The following is an 18,660-nucleotide window of genomic DNA, read 5'->3' as shown; positions in this document are numbered from 1 at the left end:
ATTTTCCTTCCTCTGCGATATAAAGGTTGAGGTTCCTTAGCTTGTACCCTGTATCACAGAGACAAACTAACCTGTATCTGTGTGAGAGAGCATGTACAGTCGGCCCTCCTTATCCGCGGATTCAATTAACTGCGGATCAGGAAAACCCGGAAGTTCTCTCTCCAGCACTCATTACTTGAGCACGTACAGTCTTTTTTTCTTGTCATTACTCCCTAAACAATACAGTATAACAACTATTTACATAGCATTTATGTTGTATTAGGTATTATAAGTAATCTAGAAATGATTTAAAAGAACAGGCAGTTCCTGTGCTGTGAACGAGTTCCGTTCCTGAGTCTGTCTTTAAGTCAGATTTGAAGTCGGAACAGGTACATCCAGTATTATTTAGCGTCAGTTAGTCAAACGTTTTTCTTAGTACAAAGGTATATAGTACATATTTTACCTTTCTCTGCATATAAAACACATAAGAAATGTATGTGTTTCAATAATCAAACCACTGCGTTGCTCAGTAATAATTGTAGCTTTCATTGGGGCAGTGCCTTTCACATGCTCCATTAAAATTGTTCCGATCGTTGACCGACTGTAGCCTAACGCTTTTCCAATGACCGATGGCATTTCATCTCTTTCCGATTGCTTTATTACTTCCGCCTTATTTTCAATCGCGATCGTGATTATTTTCATGAACCGAAACACTGCGGATTCAGAGCTGCACTGCCAGGTCCTAATGTCCACCGCACTGAACATGTTAAATAAAGTCCAGGGTTCCGCTGGGTCCTGGATGCCAGGTTAAATAAGGGACTTGAGCATCCGCGATTTTTGGTATCCGCGGGGGGGGGGGGGCTCAGAACCAATCCCCCGCGGATAAAGAGGGCTGACTGTACTCTGTGGACACTTTACCTAATAAAGTGAACACAGAGTGTATGTTTGTGGTCTTCTGTTTCTGTAGCCCATCCACTTCAAGGTTCAATGTGTTGTGCACTCAGAGATTCTCTTCTGCACATCACTGTTGTAATGTGTGGTCATTTGAGTTACTGTCGTCTTCCTGTCAGCTTGAACCAGTCTGGCCATTCTCCTCTGCCCTCTCTCATTATCAAAACATTTTTGTCCACACAACTGCTGCTCACTGGATTTTTTTTTTGTTTTTCACAATATTCTCTGTAAACGCCAGAGGCAGTGATGCATGAAATCTCAGGAGCTCAGTATTTTCTGAGATACTCAAACCACCCCATCTGGCACCAACAATCATTCCACTGTCAAAGTCACTTAGATCACATTTCTTCCCCGTTCTGATATTTGGTCTGAACAACAGCTGAACCTCTTGATCGTGTCTGCATGCTTTTATGCATTAAGTTGCTGCCACGTTATTGGCTGATTAGATATTTGTATTAACGAGCAGGTGGACAACTGTAGCTAATAGAGTGGCCATTGAGTGTAAGTCACATAGCGGCATTAGGAGAGACTGCAATGATTGCAGAATGAATTGACAAGTGAAAACATCTTAAAAAAGCTTTCTTTTTGTCTTTTTGCACCATTACATTTCTTTCGAATCTACAATGCTGCAAAATGGTGGGGGATTGTATAGTAGAAGCTCCTTTTAGATAAATCTGAGTCACGCAGTTCAAATATTTAGTCATCTGTTATTCCATAGGTCACTGCTTCAGTCTTTGAACCCTTTGTAGTGTGTGAATTCAACTACCTGTGCAAGTTCCATTATTTAAGAACAGCACAAGAAATGATTAGGTTTCTGCTCAGATTTTCACAAAACATTTACTTCAAAATGGTTGGAATTTTCACCATGAACTCAAACTAAATTGAAAAATTTCCAAGTGTTTTTTTTTCCTCTCACAAACTGAGGTTCCTTCTACTTAAGCAGTGCCTTGACTCTGGTACTGAAATGCTATATTAAGTGAAACCTTCAGGGGAAACTCACTGATGGGAACCTGTTTATTAAAGGGAACGAGGTAAAGCTGAAAGTATATTGCAAAAGTTAGAGCCAGAAACTATTTCAAGAAATAGTTCAAGAATCTATTTCAAGAAACAGCAATTTCATGAATATTTTTTGGTCTTAGGACATAGAATGATATAACTTAGCACGGGACCTTCAGCCCCTGGTGTGCCAACCTATTAAGCTATTCTAAGATCAATCTCTGCCTTCTAATCCTACATAGCCCTCCATTTTTCTTTAATCCCTCTCAGAGTCTCTTAACTGTCACTGATGTATCTGGCTCTACCCCATCTACCTCTATACTTGCCCCACCTTAAAATGATGCACCTCCTATCAGCCATTTCACAGTTCAAACTAAATTTATTATCAACGTACACACACGTCACTCTGAGATTCATTTTCTTGCGGGTGTTCACAGTAGAATAAAGAAATACAATAAAATCAATGAAAAGCTACTCACAAAGACAGACAACCAATATGCAAATAATCGGTGCAAATACAAAAATAAATAGATAAGTGCAGAGAACATGAGATTAAGAGTCCTTGAGAGTGAGTCCATAGGTTGTAGGAGTAGCTCAGTGCTGAAGTGAGTGAAGTTATTTATCCACGCTGTTTCAGGAGCTTGATAACAGTTCCTGAACCAGGTAGTGTGGGACCTAAGGTTCCTGGACCTCATTCCTGATGGCAGCAGTAAGAGGAGAGCATGGCCTGGATTGTGGGAGTCTTTGAAGATAGATGCCGGTTTTTTGTGGCAGTGCTTCTTATCGATACGCTCAGTGGTGGACGGAGCTCTGCCTCTGACAGACTAGGCTAGATCCATCACTCTTTCTATGTCTCTTATCATCTTATACACCTCTATCAAGTCACCGCTCATCGTCCTTCACTCCAAAGAGAAAAGGTTCCGCCTGCTCGTCCTATCCTCACAAGACATTCTTCTGTTTGAAATTGGCCAGCGTAGGCTCTCCTCAGATGGGAAACAGAATTTTTTTCAGCCTTTTGTTATATTACTGCATAGCGAATAAACTACAAGTGTTGGGGAAAATAAACACAAGCAGTCAATCTTCCTCTCTCAAAATGATTTAAGTACCTCCTAATATCAGAGTACGGATTATCGATTTTGGAAGCCTGACAATATTTTAAGTGTGCATTTGAAATATTATAGCTGAAGTTGATTTTCTTTTGCTAATATGACAGAACCATGCACCAGATGGTATGCTGACAATGACAGTTGACCCAATAAAGTCCACGGACATTCCTGACAAACTGGAGATTGAATTCAAGCACGGTAAGGGGTTACTTTATTCCATTTTATTGTGGAGGGTGGGGAATGGAGGGAAGATATTATATAAAACTAGCAGGCAGCCATAATTAGTTTCTGAACTGCAGAATTAAAAATAATCAATATCTAATTTGCTGGAAAATAAACTGACACAAGGGCCCAAGTATTTGCTTGCTTGGCTCGTCACTCACAACTTTGGACGGCCCATGATTTCCTGTCCGTTTAAAATTAATTGCAGGAGGAATTTGCATTTGTATAACATTATAATTATTGGAGATTGAACTTCAGCTGGGACCTAATCAGTGATTTATGACTATTTGAACTAACCATGGCTTCGCTCCTTGTGTGTTAGTGTTCATAAACCCATATGTTTTTTTGCCAGTTTGTCATATGGTGTTGAATTACGTCAGAAATGAAGTGTCTGTATACCTCGTCAAAGCTGCATCATTTAGTTCGTACTAAGTTAATATTCATTATTTAGTCCACTTATTCTAAGTACTTTCAATTATCACTTTGTCACCTTAAGTTTCATTTCACCATTTATAATTTCCTCAGTCTCCATCCTCACAAAGGCTAATATTGTTTTTGCTATGTTGGAACTTTCCATCATTTCACAAACTTCAGAAAATGCCCCATATCCCAAAGTTTACATCAGTAATGAAAAGTGCATTAGTCTTAATCCTGTTAGCTGATGCACCTCACTGTATACTTAATGGATTTCAATTTTTCCAACCAATCTATTGTAAAGCTATTTATCAAAGGCCTTTCACCACATCAAATGCACAGCCCTCTCCCATCAGTGCAGGATTATTCCTTTGAAAAGCTTAATCGAGCTTGGCAGATACTACAGACCTACATTGGCTGTCATTCATTAACCAAGTGGCATTAATACCACAGCTATTGGGCTGTACTTACTAGATCTTGGACGCAGTGTTTTTGACTTCTCGGTCCTCTGGCACCACTCCCATTTCAAATGAGGATTGAAAATTTGTCTCTTGACCTTCTCTCACTGTCCATCCTTAACTTCCCTCAACACAGGAGGGGCACTCCGTGAGCTCGTGGAAATTTTTTGATTGATTAAATTATGGTTTCTATTCTGTTGTTTTTGTCCTCTCTGATTTTTCTGTTGTTTCTCTCCTACCTTTTCTAAAACCTTTCATAGAACATAGGCCATTACAGCACAGTACAGGCCCTTCAGCCCACAATGTTGTACTGACCTTACAACTTACTCTAAGGTCAATCAATCAATCAATCTCCTGCATAGCCCACCATTTTTCTGTCATCCACATGCCTACCTAAGACTTTCTTAAATGTCCCTAAAGCAGCCACCTCTACCACTACCCCTACACGGTAGTATAGTGCTTAGCACAATGCTTTACAGTACTGGCGATACAGGTTCAATTCTGGCTGCTGCCTGTAAGGAGTTTGTACATTCTCCCCATGACCGTGTGGGTTTTCCACCGAACGCTCCAGTTTCCACCCACAGTCCAGGAACGTACTGGCTGATAGGTTAATTGGTCATTGTAAATTGTCCCCTGATTAGGCTGGGGTTAGATTGGGGGATTGCTAGGTGGCATGGCTCGAAGGCCTCGGCCCGAAACGTTGGCTACGCTTTTCTCACGGATGCTGCCTGACCTGCTGAGTTCTCCCAGCATTGTGTACGTATTCCCAGAAAGGCACTGTAGCTCAATTAAAAAAATATTTAAAACCAGTTAAGTTTCTTTGCACAGGAGAAATTTGAAGCAAATCTGAGGGTGGAGTTTTTCTACAAATGCTGAATGTTTGTGAGGAGTTGACAGTGGAGGAGGCAGAGACTGATACAATCACAAGGTTTAAAAGGATATGAATCTAACGTAGGCAAATGGAATTGGTGCAGACGGACATCACTATCATCATTGACTTGATGGAGAGCATTCTAACTGGCTGCATCAGCGTCCGGTGTAGGGGCAGTGGGCAAGGATCAAAATAAATTGCAGAGAGTTGTAAACTTAGTCTGCTCCATCATGGGTGAGATCTATCCAGGACATCTTCATGGAGTGATGGCTCAAAGAGGCCGAGTCCATCATTAAGGACCCCCCCCCCCCCCAACCAGGACATGCCCTCTTCTCAGTGTTAACGTAAGGAAGGAGGCCCAGAAGCCTGAAGGCACACGCTCAGCGATTCAGGAACAGCTCCTTCCCCTCTGCCCTCTGATTTCTGAATGGACATTGAATACATGAACACTACCTCACTATTTTTTTATTTCTATTTTTACACTATTGTTTAACTACTTATATACTTAATGTAATTCACAGTTTTATTTCTCTTTTATCATGAATTGCATTGTACTGTTGCCGCAAAGTTAACGAATTTCACGACATAGGCTGGTGATACTAAACCTGATTCTGATTCTGATAGGACCTATTTCTGTGCTGAATGTTTTTCTGATTATACGTCACCCATAAATGCCTTTTCTTACATGCATTGCCCCTCATTTACCACTCAGGCAGTGTCCTCCTTTCCATCTGAATCTCTCCTACCAGCCTAACACTTATCACAGTCTGCCTCGCTGATCTCAGTTGCTGTAGTTATCCAGGGTAGCCATCTTTTCCTCCTCATTGGCCGGTACCAGATTTCCCTTCTCTGTGATCTTCATTTATCTATTTGCCAGTCTTTGTTTTCAAGCTAAGAAGGCGAGCTTACTCTTCTATTGATATTTTGGCTACAGTGGGATTGTGATGCCATGTGGTAGACCTCTCTGCTTAATCTTAGTATCAGGCTTGCATCCGCCCAGCATCTTCAAAGTTGTGATGCCCAGAGCCCTACTCTTTGGCGTATTGTAATAGTTTGATTCATACTGATCTGCATAATGCCAGGTTTTTATTAACATTATTGACCTACTAAGTTGCATTCTGAAGAGCTTTCACTATAAGTTTAACAACATCAAATTTTCATTGTCTTCAAGCCATAAGAACACTGAGCCATGGTCTGTTGAGCCAGTTCTGTCAAATTCGATCCTCTGCCTGAATTCTTCACTTCCATCCGATTCCCATAACAATTGAATTTCTTTAAGTGTCCAAAACTCTGTCAGTATTGACCTTGAAAATACTGAATGTGCATCCATGGCCACCATGGGTTATTGAGCATTATGAAGAGTCATAGTCTTTTGAGTAAGAAGCCTTCTTCTCTCAGTCTTAAATTTTGAACCCCTGGTCCTGCAGCAGTGTCTCTTATCTCCAGCTTCTCAGGCCAGAAGAAATGGCCTTTTCAGTATCTATCCTATCGGTCCCTATCAGATTCCTGAATCTTTCAATGTAAGAAAACATCTCATTCTTCACTCAACCATTCAGAGGTCAACTCTTTTATCCTTGGAATCAATCAGTTTGGTTAAACTGATACAGCCAAGTCCATCAGAGGCAAAGCCCTCTCCACCACCAAGTATGTTTACATGGAGCAGCATCTATCATCAGACACCCCTACCATCCAGGCTTCTCACTGTCCGGCAGGAGGTACAGGAGCCTTAGGTCCCACACCACCAGGTTCAAGAACAGTTGTCACCCTTCAACCATCAGGCTCCCGAACCAACGTGGGTAACTTCACTCACCCCAACTCTGAACTGATTCTATGACCTATAGTCTCACTTTCTTGATCCTGTTACAACTCTTGTTCTCTTTGTTTCTTTTTATTTGCTCAGTATTGCCTGTTGGTTGTTTGTCAGTCTGTCTGTTTATGTAGTTTTTTGTGAAATTCTATTGTATTTCTTTTTTCCCTGTAAATGCCTGAAGGAAAGGAAACCTCAAGCTAAGTAATGGTAACGTAGATGTACGTACCTGGTAATAAATTTGCTTTGAACTTATTTCACAAATTGTGAATTTGAACACTTCACAAATGAGAATATACTTCAATAAGAGATTATGATTGAACTGTTTTAATGTGCTCTTCCGATCTCTGTCCCTGGATAGTAAGCTGCCTGTCATTGTCCCAGTGTTTCCACAGAAGCTTAAGGATTGCAGTCTTGTCATGCATTGAGTTCCTCACCATTGCTCCAGATTCTTCCTAAATTCCCAGATGCTTCCACAGAGAGTCCAGGAAGCTTGATCCCGTCCTGGCTTGTTATTGCACGGGCTTGAGTAGCACCACGTCCATTTTCCAGCCCACGTGCGAAGCTGGCAATGCTTGAATAAGGCTATTTTCAGTTGTAGCATCATCTACCCACACATCAGTACACTCCAGAAGTAGTGGGGGCCACATTATCACTAAGTGGGCGTAAATCCAAAAACCACAAAGTTATGATGTTAATTGAATATTAGGTGATCATTTGACTGTTGATTAAAAAAAATATATAAAAATGGAAGCATCTTGAAAGTGTTACGTTATTAAACGTTCCCTTTAACACTGCTTTTATATTGTGTTTTTATTTCAGAGTGCTTTTCTACAGCACTATTATGTTAACAACTTCTGTGTCTGGGAATGGGTGCACCAAAATCTAATACATTTTAATGGCTGTCGTGGACTAAGCCCCCCTGCTATAACTATTCATCTAAGAGTTAATTTATTTGAAGTTTTAATCTAATTATTAACTATTTTTCAGACTTAAGTAGCATTATGGACAACAGGATGACTATGTTGGTGCTCGCGAGGATGAGTGGTAGACAATAGCGCAGGCTCAAAAATTTGCCAGGGTTTAGTAATCATTAATATGGAGCTTACATTTTGTGGAGAAAAGGCTAAAAAGGCTATTTTACTCTGATTGCCGTGCTAAATGCTAATAAGGTAGACAGATGGATGTGAAGGAGATTAGAGACTGGCTTTCTGCTTCTCCCCCTTCCAAACCCCCAACTGCTTCCTCTTCCATTTATTGCTCATTTCGTGCAGCTATTAAGAAGGCCAATGACATCTCCTTTTTTTTGCCTGTTTTGGGCAATGATTAATTCATGGGGTTATTCCCCTTGATGGACTTCTACAGACATTCACCTTTGTAGGGCAAGATAATGTAGAGCATGTGTGCATGCCGGCCGTGCACTGTGCGCTCCCCTCCATTTATCAGCCTGAAAAAGCCTATTCTACTCGCTCATTTGTCCAGCCTGCATGAGGTACTGGTGGGACAGAAGGTGCTGTGGCGTACACAATGCCGAAGTGTGAAATTTAATTAGTAAAGGGCCTGGCCATGATTTCACGGCCAAAAAAGAAAGGAGGTTTTTTTTTGTCTCGATACAGCTTCCTCAGCCAAGGCTCACTGAGTTCTTAGTGACGAGGGTATAGTCATAGTTCATATTTGTCAGCCCTATTTAATGCACCATCCATGAAGTTATAGAACCTAGGCCTTAAAATGCTTTCTTTTTTCCCCCGTTGTGTTGCAGGTGTTCCTGTCAAGGTCACCAACCTGGGTGATAAGACCACTTACAGCTCTGCCCTTGAACTGTTCATGTACCTCAATGCAATTGGGTAAGACAATTACAAACGTTTTCAACATAGAACTACACAGCAATTTATTTCCCTTTTTACTTATTACAGTACACGGGAGTGCAAACCAGCCTTTCGTGCCAACAGACCTGCTGAGAAACTTGAAGTGCTTCATGAATTTATTTATTTAGCGATGCAGCGAGGAGAAGGCCCCTTGACCCCCGACAACCCCGATTTAACCCCAGCTTAATTACGGGACAATTTGCAATGACCAATTAACCTACCCAGTGTGTCTTTCGACTGTGGGAGGAAACCGAAGCGCCCAGGGAAAACCCACGCATTCCACGGTTAGGATGTACGGAGACTCCTTTCCGAGCATGCTGGGTTAGAGCTCCGGTGCCCCAATCAGTAAGAGCGTTGCACTAGTTAAGTTGCTGGAATTAATCTTGGAAATACGGTTATAAATATTTTGTTCCAATTAAATCCTTTTTGCATGCCTGTTAAAACCAAACTGGATGGATCACAAACTTATGCGGCAAGTGCGACATTCCTGCTTTATGACTCGTGCGGAAAGGTTGGAGTTTGCCCGCTCCTTTGCGGAGAAAGGAAAGAAATATGGGAAGGGGGGGTTGAGTTGGTGAACAGAGCATGCTGGCCTATTCAGAGGAGGTGGTAACTTGGACAAAGTAGAGAGGGCAAATTAAGGCGGGGTGTTTGCAGCAATAACGATATGCTTAACGATGACACTTAGCATAGTATGTCAGTGCTGTAGGAGGGATTCGATGTGTATGTGTGTGTGTCTGTCTCAGGGGATTGTGTACAGATCTTACATAGATTTAAACATCCTATATGGGAAGCTTTCAGTATTTAGTATCATTATTCATTGTAGCAGTTGTTTTATCTGCCCAGCTATGTAACCACTGACGCCGATTCTGGTTTAATTGAGTTATATTGGCCCAATAATAACAGCACAAAGATCTGCACTGGCCCCACAGCAGGAGTGCAGTGAAAAAGACGTTCCAGCGCCCACTGGAATTTGCACCAACTCCACGGTGTCCAGCAGCCTCCTGCCATAGTGACGATGGCAAGGCGGCTAGATCCTTGCATTTTATCGCAGTTTCTTTGTACGGGGCAGAAGGACTACCGGTCCATTCCAAAGAACAGTTGGAAGGAGGTATCCTGGCACAGCAGTTCCCCCACCCTGGTACAGATCCCCAGGGCCATGCCCTGAGATGGGCGGCCGGCCTGAAGTCTAAAGCATTGTTGCTCATCTTGCAAAAGATGCTGGAAATTGCAAGTTCCAGCAAGAACTGGATGCCCGCAAGAAAATGTAGCTCAGGGGGAGTATGTAGTGACCTATACATGCTTAGATAACAAACTTACTTTGAACTTGGAGGTTGCGAGCAAGTGTCATCCAGTTAGTTCATTACTGGTGATAATATTATCCAGACTCTACTGTTACTCAGCTGCGATATGTGTCAAAGTAACGACACTAAAATATAATAACTAAACTAAATGGGCCTCAAACGTATCACTCTTACCACTCAAGCATTCCTCTTATTTGTGTACAAGGAGAACAGCATGGTTCCCTGTCACCCACACCGTTCTCAAGTCTGAACAGAAAACTGCTAGTTTTATACAGAACTGGTTCATTAGAATCAGAGTCAGACTTTAATCGCCAAGTACCTATGCACATACAAGGAATTTACTTCCGGCAGATGTTGTCTCTCTGCTCATAACAATAATAATGATAAATATAAATGTAAATATAGATTATACATACAGGTAGTGCAATCCAAGTAATAGTTAGCCGACAGTTAACCGGCAGTTAACTGTTCAGCAAAGTGACCGCAGTAGGGAAAAAACTTCTCCAGTGCCTATTAGTCTTAGTCTGGAGGGATCTGAAGCGCCTACCGGACGGAAGCAGATCAAACAGTCCGTGCGCAGGATGGGAGGAGTCCTTTATGATGTTCCCTGCCCTCTTCTTCTACCTGGAAGAGTACAGGTCCACAATAGAGGGCAGGGAGGCTCCAATAATGCGCTCGGCAGTCCTCACTGTGCGCTGTAGTCTGGTTCTATCCTGCTTGGTGGCGGCTCCAAACCACACAATGATGGAGGTGCACAGGACAGACTCAATGACTGCAGTGTAGAACTGCAGCAGCAATTCCTGAGGCAGACCGTATTTCCTCAAGAGCCGCAGGAAATACATCCGCTGCTGGGCCTTCTTCGGGATGGAGCTGATGTTCTGCTCCCACTTCAGATCCTGAGAGATGGTGGTTCCCAGGAACCTGAAGTTCTCCACGGTGGACACAGGGCTGCTGAGGACTGTGAGGGTTAGTTACTGATATTAATCATTGTAAGTTGTATACGTTTCAATTCCTTACGCGCAAGATCAATTTCCATTCACAGTAGAGGTGCTAAAGTCAATCGAAACTTCGAGCAGACAGCCGATGATACTTTAATGTTAGTGAAGACAATGGCGTCTTAGCTGTTGGGTGTTTCAGATCCTTCTGTTTTCCCATCTGCCTCGGCCGTCTCACTTCAAAGGTTTTACTTGACCACAACTGCCCCAGCCTGTCTTTACCTTACTGCAAATTCCATACATGGACTGGGAACTGGCGGGCTACCCCCAGCACATCCTTAGGTGAGCTGGCTGTGATGCAAATGACGCAGTTCACTCTGTGTCTCCAGGTGATAAATAAATCTGAGATTTGATCCTAAAAGGTGCATCTTTAAAAGAGGGCGTAAGGTACGAAGAAGGTGTATAGTAGAAATTCACTGAACGGATACTAGAATTTAAAGGGTTAAGCCATGGACACTGTGAATACATTCCCTTGCATTTGGAATTTTTGAGAACATCCAAAATTAGATCTGTTTGTGGCAAAAGGATTTGATAAAATAGGTAAAAAGAAGCAACTTTAGGGGGGGAGGGGTTGGTTTGAGTGGGGTGGAATCCACAAAGAGAGAACATAATCTCAAAATTAAATTCAGACTAATTAGAAGTGAAATCGTTAACCATCTTGAAAACAAGGTAGTGGGAATCTCTCCTCAGAAGAGCAATGGGTGTTGTGTTAATTGAAGAGACATTGACGGAGTTTTGTCGGGTCAGGGTATTGATTAGAGTTGAGGTACATAATGGCCGTTATGTAATTGAATGCTGGAGCATGCCCAAGGGGCTGAAGGGAGCAACAGTGAGTCATAGAGAGCACAATTAACTTATATTGCCTTCTCGGAGTAGGGTGAAATGTCAGGAGAATCACAGCCCTTAATTAGCGTCCGACAAGAAAGACCAGGAGTGTGGCCAGTAAAGTTCTAGAGGTTCCAGGCTATCAAATACTTGCCAACTCTCACTAACAAGGCTTGTACATCTGGGCAAAATGTCAATTAAAAGACAGGAGTCAAAAGTAAAATCCCCCCCCCGCCATAGGTAACATCATGGGAAGAGAGGAATGCTAAGAAAAATGATGATCTTATATTTTTAATCATCATTACATGGCTGAAAATTGACTTTAGCCAGAGTGAAACAAGATAGCAGCCACTTAAAGTCAAAGAATTACAAAGACATTGGGGATTCACCCGCCAAGTCTAATCCGACTATCAACCACCCACCTACAGGAAGTCTGCACTCATCCCACACGTCCTCATGGTTTCCGACACTCACCTGTAAACTAGGGGCAGTTTAATTGTCCCACCAGCCCGCACATGTTTGGGGTGCAGAAGTAAACTGGAGAGTCTGGAGGAAGCCCCTGCGGTCACAGGGGGAAGGTGCACCAGCAGCACCCAAGGTCAGGATTGAACCCAGATCTCAGGTGTTGGGAGACGGCTACACCACTGCACTCCCCAGCCCTTTCCCAAACAGCCACTGGCCAACCGCCTCCAAGCAGGAGTTCAAGGTCTAGTCTATGATCCCTCTTCTTGTGTCCTCCAGTGCTCTGGGATTTCTGCACTGTTACCCTTTTCTTTATTTTCTAATATTGTGCACGTTAATATCACAACAGCTATGAACCAGTGAACATTTTATGACAAAAACTGCTTTGAGCCATTTATACGCCTTCAATACAATTGAATAACTGTTTAAAAAGTCAAAAATGTAGCGAATCCAGAATGATATCAGTGGGATGATTATAAATAGATGAATGTTTAAGTATCACAAACATAGACCAACAGGAGATCACTTCTGTTTGATGTGTTGAGCTTCATGCCTTGTCTATTTCATACAAAATTACAAATGAAAAGTAATTTTAAATTAGTGTTTATATTTTTCACTAATAGTGATTTGAAATTCAGACGGTGTCCATTTGAAAGCGATGTGATTTAATGTAGGCTCGGTCTTTTGAGGGATAAAAGGCCTGGGAAAGGGTTTATACTGTGTTAAATAAAACAAGCATCAACTCTGAGTTTTGTTTAGGTAGAAGTTTATTGTTTTGTTTTGTTCATGAAAGAATGCGTGACATAGCAATTATGTGTTGTATTGGGACAAAATACTACAATGATATAAAACTGTGCTTTATCCCCTTTTAAACTGTTATTTAAAAGATCGGCAAAATGACTTCACACGCACAATGAGAGTTGTATGAATACAGCTGTGATGTTAAAGAGGTTTATTTTTTTTTTAAAAATCTTGTCTCCTGGTTACTGTCACTTTTAATTGTCAACTTCCTCGGTTACCATTCTTCGTAATAAGCCACTTTAAGTGCTGTGTGTTTCCAAGATGAAAGTGGGATTTGCATTGCAATGAGTTTTTATGTGATGCTGAATAGACATGTATAAATGAGATAGGATTTACTGTATTTTTTTCCCCCTCGAGCCTACTGTGATGTCCTGAGTGCTGGCTGGACTGTGAGAATTCTGCATGGATTTTTGTCTCTGTGTACCCTGAATGTGACAGCCCTGGAGGTCTTCTTCCGGATTTAATCAGCTGCTTCACATCCAGCAGCACGCTGTCGACATGGAGAATTGCCTCTTTGTGCACCACTCGACGTCTCCCTTCAAAGTGTGTGAAAAGATCAGTCTCATTTAATTCTAATCTGACTTCACTCCTATTCAGGACCCGACAAAGTGCCAGGCTCTGTGCCTTGGAACTGTGCAGCCGAACTAAAAAATTTTGACATCCTTTAATGAGGCAGAATGTTCATTGTGTGAGTTTATCTCACTGCCTCTCAGTTGACTGGCCCTTTTTAACCTCAACCATATTAATGTCTACATCACTTGAGCCTATTAGTTAATGCCCTGTTGTACCTTTATGGGGGTGTTTCACCCGATTGAAAAGGAAACTGAACTCTGCCATTCATCTTTCTTTTTCCAGGAGTAAGCATGGGGTTGGACGGATAGACATCGTAGAGAATCGCTTCATTGGCATGAAATCACGCGGTAAGGGACTTCTGATGCATTTGATTTAATGTTTTTTTTCCCAATCTGTTTTGATGCTGTATTCTCCCTATGAGTCAAGTATATATGTCAGCATCTGCCTGCCTCATTCAGAGATCAGTGAATTTATCTTCAAATGGTTCCACGCCTTGTACTTTCTGGGAATCGTGTCTGGGGAACCCGATGGAAATGTCGTAGAAAAAGGAGATCTGGGTCTCAGGATGCCTCGTGTTTTCGCAGGATCATCCTTTCAGGGTGCGCACCTGTTCTGTGTACTTTCGGGAAACTTGGATCACTTTTATTAACATATATCATTGTTATTTCAGCGTGGTTGAATATAGAAAAATTATTGGATGGTATACTGTATAGGTGAAGCCTGATCGACTGGTTATGAGTGGTACTTCAGTTCTGCTGGGGAATGTAGTTGTACTGTGGGACTGCTAATTCAGAGGCCTGGACCAGTGATGGCTTAGAATCTCATCAATGGAGCGGGAGAACCTGCATTTGGTTAATTAAATAGCCAGTAACTAAAAGGTTCTGTGGGATATCACGTGTAAGAACGTGATTGGAGAGAGTTCTGAGCATGCGCAGAAATGATAGAAGGATCTGGAAGCATGGCGCTGTAAGATACGTGTGGTTGTTGCTGTTGTAAATAAAAGTTATATTCTTCCAGGAAAATGTTCTTTATTAGAAACCCACAGTATGTATTAATATAAAGAACACAACAGTATCCGCACCAGACTTCCGAGCGAATGGTCCCAGGTTCGAATGCGGCCGGCTCCTTGCACGCATTCCGTCTGTGCTGGGTTGAGGGTCGAGCTAGCAACTCAGCCAGGTAAATCAAACAAATGCTAAAGGATCATTTAGGTTGCCGCCCAATGCGCCAAACAAGGTGTGCGGAGGAACTTTTACTTTATAACTGAAAGGAGCAACTATCCTCTAACAATAATGTTGAAACTATCATATCGATATAATATCTGCCCAGTTAATTAATGCCTTTGGGAGAGAAACTTGCTGATCTTAACAGGACTATAGGATATTTTCAGATGTACTGCCATCTGATTTCCCTCTGGTTGCCAAGGTAACCAGTCCGCTGTGCCAAACTACAACACGAAACAGAATTTGGATTTCCTTCGTTTTCTCTCCAGTTCTTAGATCTTGACTAATTCTCATTGGGATGGACAATGTGAGCTTTTAAAATGTAGACCAGCTTGTTACCTTGTCTGGAAGTTACACTACTCTCATATGAACTCCAGAGTTCATCTGGGAGTGGATTAAAGGATACTTTAAAAACAACAGTACAAAACCTGTTGCCAGATAATGTTTGCCCTGAAATATATCAGGAGGAGCTAGAATCAGTGAGAAATAATATTCAAACATGATGAGGAATTTGTTCACATCAGAGATTTTACGTTACCCCGTGGAATAGCCTCACAAGGAAGTCACGACTCTATTGGCAAATTGATCTATTATTGTCACATGTACGGTGAAAAACTTTGTTTAGTATACCATCCATTCTGACCATCTCATTCGAACAGTGCAGTGAGATAGTGCAAGGAAAGACAATTATAGACAGTGTTACAGTTCCAGAGAAAGTGTAACAAGGCTGACAATACAACAGGGAAACGATACTGAGTAGAAAGGTGCACAAATGGCTACTGACAAAGAAAACACGGGGGGACGACGACTGCAGAATATAAAAGCAAGGATGTAACTTTGAGACTTCATAAAGCACTGGTGAGGCCTCACTTGGAGTATTGTGAGCAGGTTTGGGCCCTTATCTTAGAAAGGATGTGCTGAAAGGAGGGGGTTCATAGAGGTTCACAAAAATGATCCCAGGATTGAACGGCTTGTCATATGAAGAGCGTTTGATGGCTCTGGACCTGTATTCACTAGAATTCAGAAAAACAAGGGGTGACCTCATTGACAACTATCGAATGCTGAAAGGCCCTGATAGATTGGATATGGAGAGGATGCTGGGAGAGTCTTAAGACCAGAGGACACAGCCTCAGAATAGAGGGGCATCCTTTTAGAACAGAGATGAGGAGGAACCTCTTTAGCCAGAGAGTGGTGACTCTGTGGAATTTGTTGCCACAGGCATCTGTGGAGGCCAAGTCTTTATGTACATAAGGGATACATGGAGAAGGCAGGAGATTGGAGCTGAGAGGGAAAATAGATCAGCCATGATGAAATGGCAGAGCATACTCGATGGGCCAAATGGCCTAATTCTGCTCCTATAGCTTATGGTCTTATGGTCTAGTACTGGAAAACTGCTGGAAACGTTAGGGTTAATGGGGTTTTGCTGGGGGCTGCTGGGGCGGCCTGGCGCAAAGAACCTTTACTGCACTGTATCATTAGATAAATACTTAAGACACTTCCATTGCAGTTGCCGAGATGGAACCATCCAGTTCCCAGATTGTAGGTTTGGGTCTATAGCTTCCATAGGTTTTGATAAGAGTGCCTGTGAGATTTCCCTGTTTCAGTGGGTCTTTGGAAATAGCATTTGAATTAGGAGCAGAAGTAGGACTTCCAGTCCCTCAATACTGCTCCGTCATTTGTCAGGATCAGGGCTGGTCCTCTGTCTCAGTGGCACTGAGCCCATATTCCAGGACCATTGACCTTTGTTTCAAACAAACTCCATGCCTGTGTTTCCACTCGTAACAATTTCACTCTGAAATCCCAACCCCAGCTTGACACTTCGATCAGACTTAAAACTATTGAGGTGCTTGATATGGTCCGGGGATTCCCAGCCTTCTTTATGCCATGGACCAATAGCATCAAACAAGGGGTCCATTGAACCCCTCAGTTAGACCTTCAGAGGTTTGCTGCCTATGTCCCAACATGTACCCATCACCGGTGCACGTGGAGTACCTTTCTTCTTCCAGAGGCTCGATTTTAAAGCTTTTGTTGTCATCTTCAAATACTTATAAAGTAAATGGTGTCGGCAACAGGTCAAAGGTGAGAGGATGTAATAAATTAAACAGTATAGACAAGACTAGAGAGAAACAATATTAAATATGGGAAATAATCAGTTTATGGCAGAAAGAGACAAAGAGTATAAATTTAAGAACAAATCTGCACACAAGGCTAGAGATTATAAAAATAATTAAGATACTAATTAAAGTCTGAAACAACAAGGAAATTGGTAAATTGGTTTATTATTGTCACATGTGCTGAGGTACAATTAAAAACTTTGTCGTATAGATCATTTAATCACATCGGCACATTGACGGAGTACAAGGGAAGAACAATAACTGAAAGCAGAATGAAGTGTTACAATTACAGAGAAAGTGCAAGACCATAATGAGATAGAGAGAGAGGGTAAAGGGAACCATTCAGTAATCTTACAGCAGTTAGATAGTAGCTGTCCTTGAGACAGCTGTTAGGTGTTTTCAGGCTCTAGTACTTTCTGCCCAATGGGAGTGAGGAGAAAAGAGACTGGGGTGGGTTGGTTATTTGATAATGCTGGCTGCCTTACCGAGATTGTGAAATGTTTCAACAGAGTTCATGGAGGGGAGGTTGGTTTCAGTGATGTGCAGAGCTATGGCCACAAAGCTCTGCAGTTTCTAACGGTGTTGGGCAGAGTAATTGCCTTACCAAGCCATAGTGCATTCAAATAGGGCAGGGATTCCAACCTGGGGTCCATGGATCTCTTAGTCAATGGCATAAGAAGGTTGGGAACCTCTGATACAGGATGTTTCCTATGATATATCTGTAAACATTGGAGAGGGTCAACAGAAACGTGCTGAATTCCTTTAGCCTTGTAAGGAAATAGAGCTTTCTTGGCAATAGTGTCAATGTGATTGGACCAGGACAGGATATTGGTGATGTTGACTCCTAGGAACTTAAGGATCTCAACTCTCTCAACCTCAGCACCACTGATGTCGATGACGAGCTCTTTTGTAGTGCTGGCATTGAGGGAAAGGTTATTGTCATGCCACCATGTTGCTAAGCTCCCTATCTCCTTCCTGTGCTCCAACTCTTTTTTTTTTGAGTTTTGGCCCACTATGGTGGGTCATCTGCAAACTCATAGAGGGATGACCGTGTATATGATCTGATGGCTGTCACCGAGTTGGCTGCAGGCTGGCATAACTGGGGACCTTATGACATAAATATTATTGACATCTATCATGAACAGGAAGCTAGTAAAATAATGGAGGAGTTGCTCTGTTAAATAATAATCGTAATTAATAAACTAGCAAGTTTGGGTAAAGGATTGGTTAGCCAAGATGCCTTGGCGGTTGTATAAGGGCATCTTTCAGAGAACCTGAACGGGTGCTCTTCCAACAAGAAGGAGACATTCCAAGGGGGAGGGCCCACCATCTGTAATTAACTAAGAAGTCAAGATGGCGGTGGCGATACACAGTGGTTTTTTTATGCGCAGCTCACAAAACTACTAAAAGTACTTGGCTTGTCACTGCAATTTGCGGTCTGCAGTTGCCCTTTAAGACAGTTTGCCTTTTTGACATTGGGTGGTTGTCAGTCTTTGTTTTTCATGGATTCTCTGTCCTACTGTGAATGCCTGCAAGAAAATTAATCTCAGAGCTGTATATGGTGATGTTTACATTCTTCGATAATGAAGTTACTTTGAGCTTTTTTTTTGAATTTTGATAGTGTCAAACATAGAGTAAAAGCATATAATTGTATAAAGACAGGTGGCAAGCCAGGTTATCAGACAGAATATAAA

The 18,660-nt window shown here is 42.1% G+C and overlaps 1 protein-coding gene across 1 annotated transcript in view; it reads left to right on the top strand.

The window, feature by feature from the left end:
• The window catches only part of ass1 (argininosuccinate synthase 1), a 180,550-nt gene that overhangs the window by 93,103 nt on the left and 68,787 nt on the right, over window positions 1–18,660 (top strand). The window contains exons 9-11 of the mRNA XM_073052786.1: window positions 3,140–3,230; window positions 8,564–8,648; window positions 13,912–13,976. Of these exons, the coding sequence (XP_072908887.1) occupies window positions 3,140–3,230; window positions 8,564–8,648; window positions 13,912–13,976 (241 nt within the window). The remainder of the gene's footprint in view (window positions 1–3,139; window positions 3,231–8,563; window positions 8,649–13,911; window positions 13,977–18,660) is intronic.

Source organism: Hemitrygon akajei, chromosome 7 (genome assembly GCF_048418815.1).
Source record: "Hemitrygon akajei chromosome 7, sHemAka1.3, whole genome shotgun sequence".
In the NCBI taxonomy this organism is placed as follows: Eukaryota; Metazoa; Chordata; class Chondrichthyes; order Myliobatiformes; family Dasyatidae; genus Hemitrygon; species Hemitrygon akajei.
The sequence above is the reverse complement of the archived record's forward strand: the minus strand, read 5'-3'. Positions and strand labels throughout refer to the sequence as shown.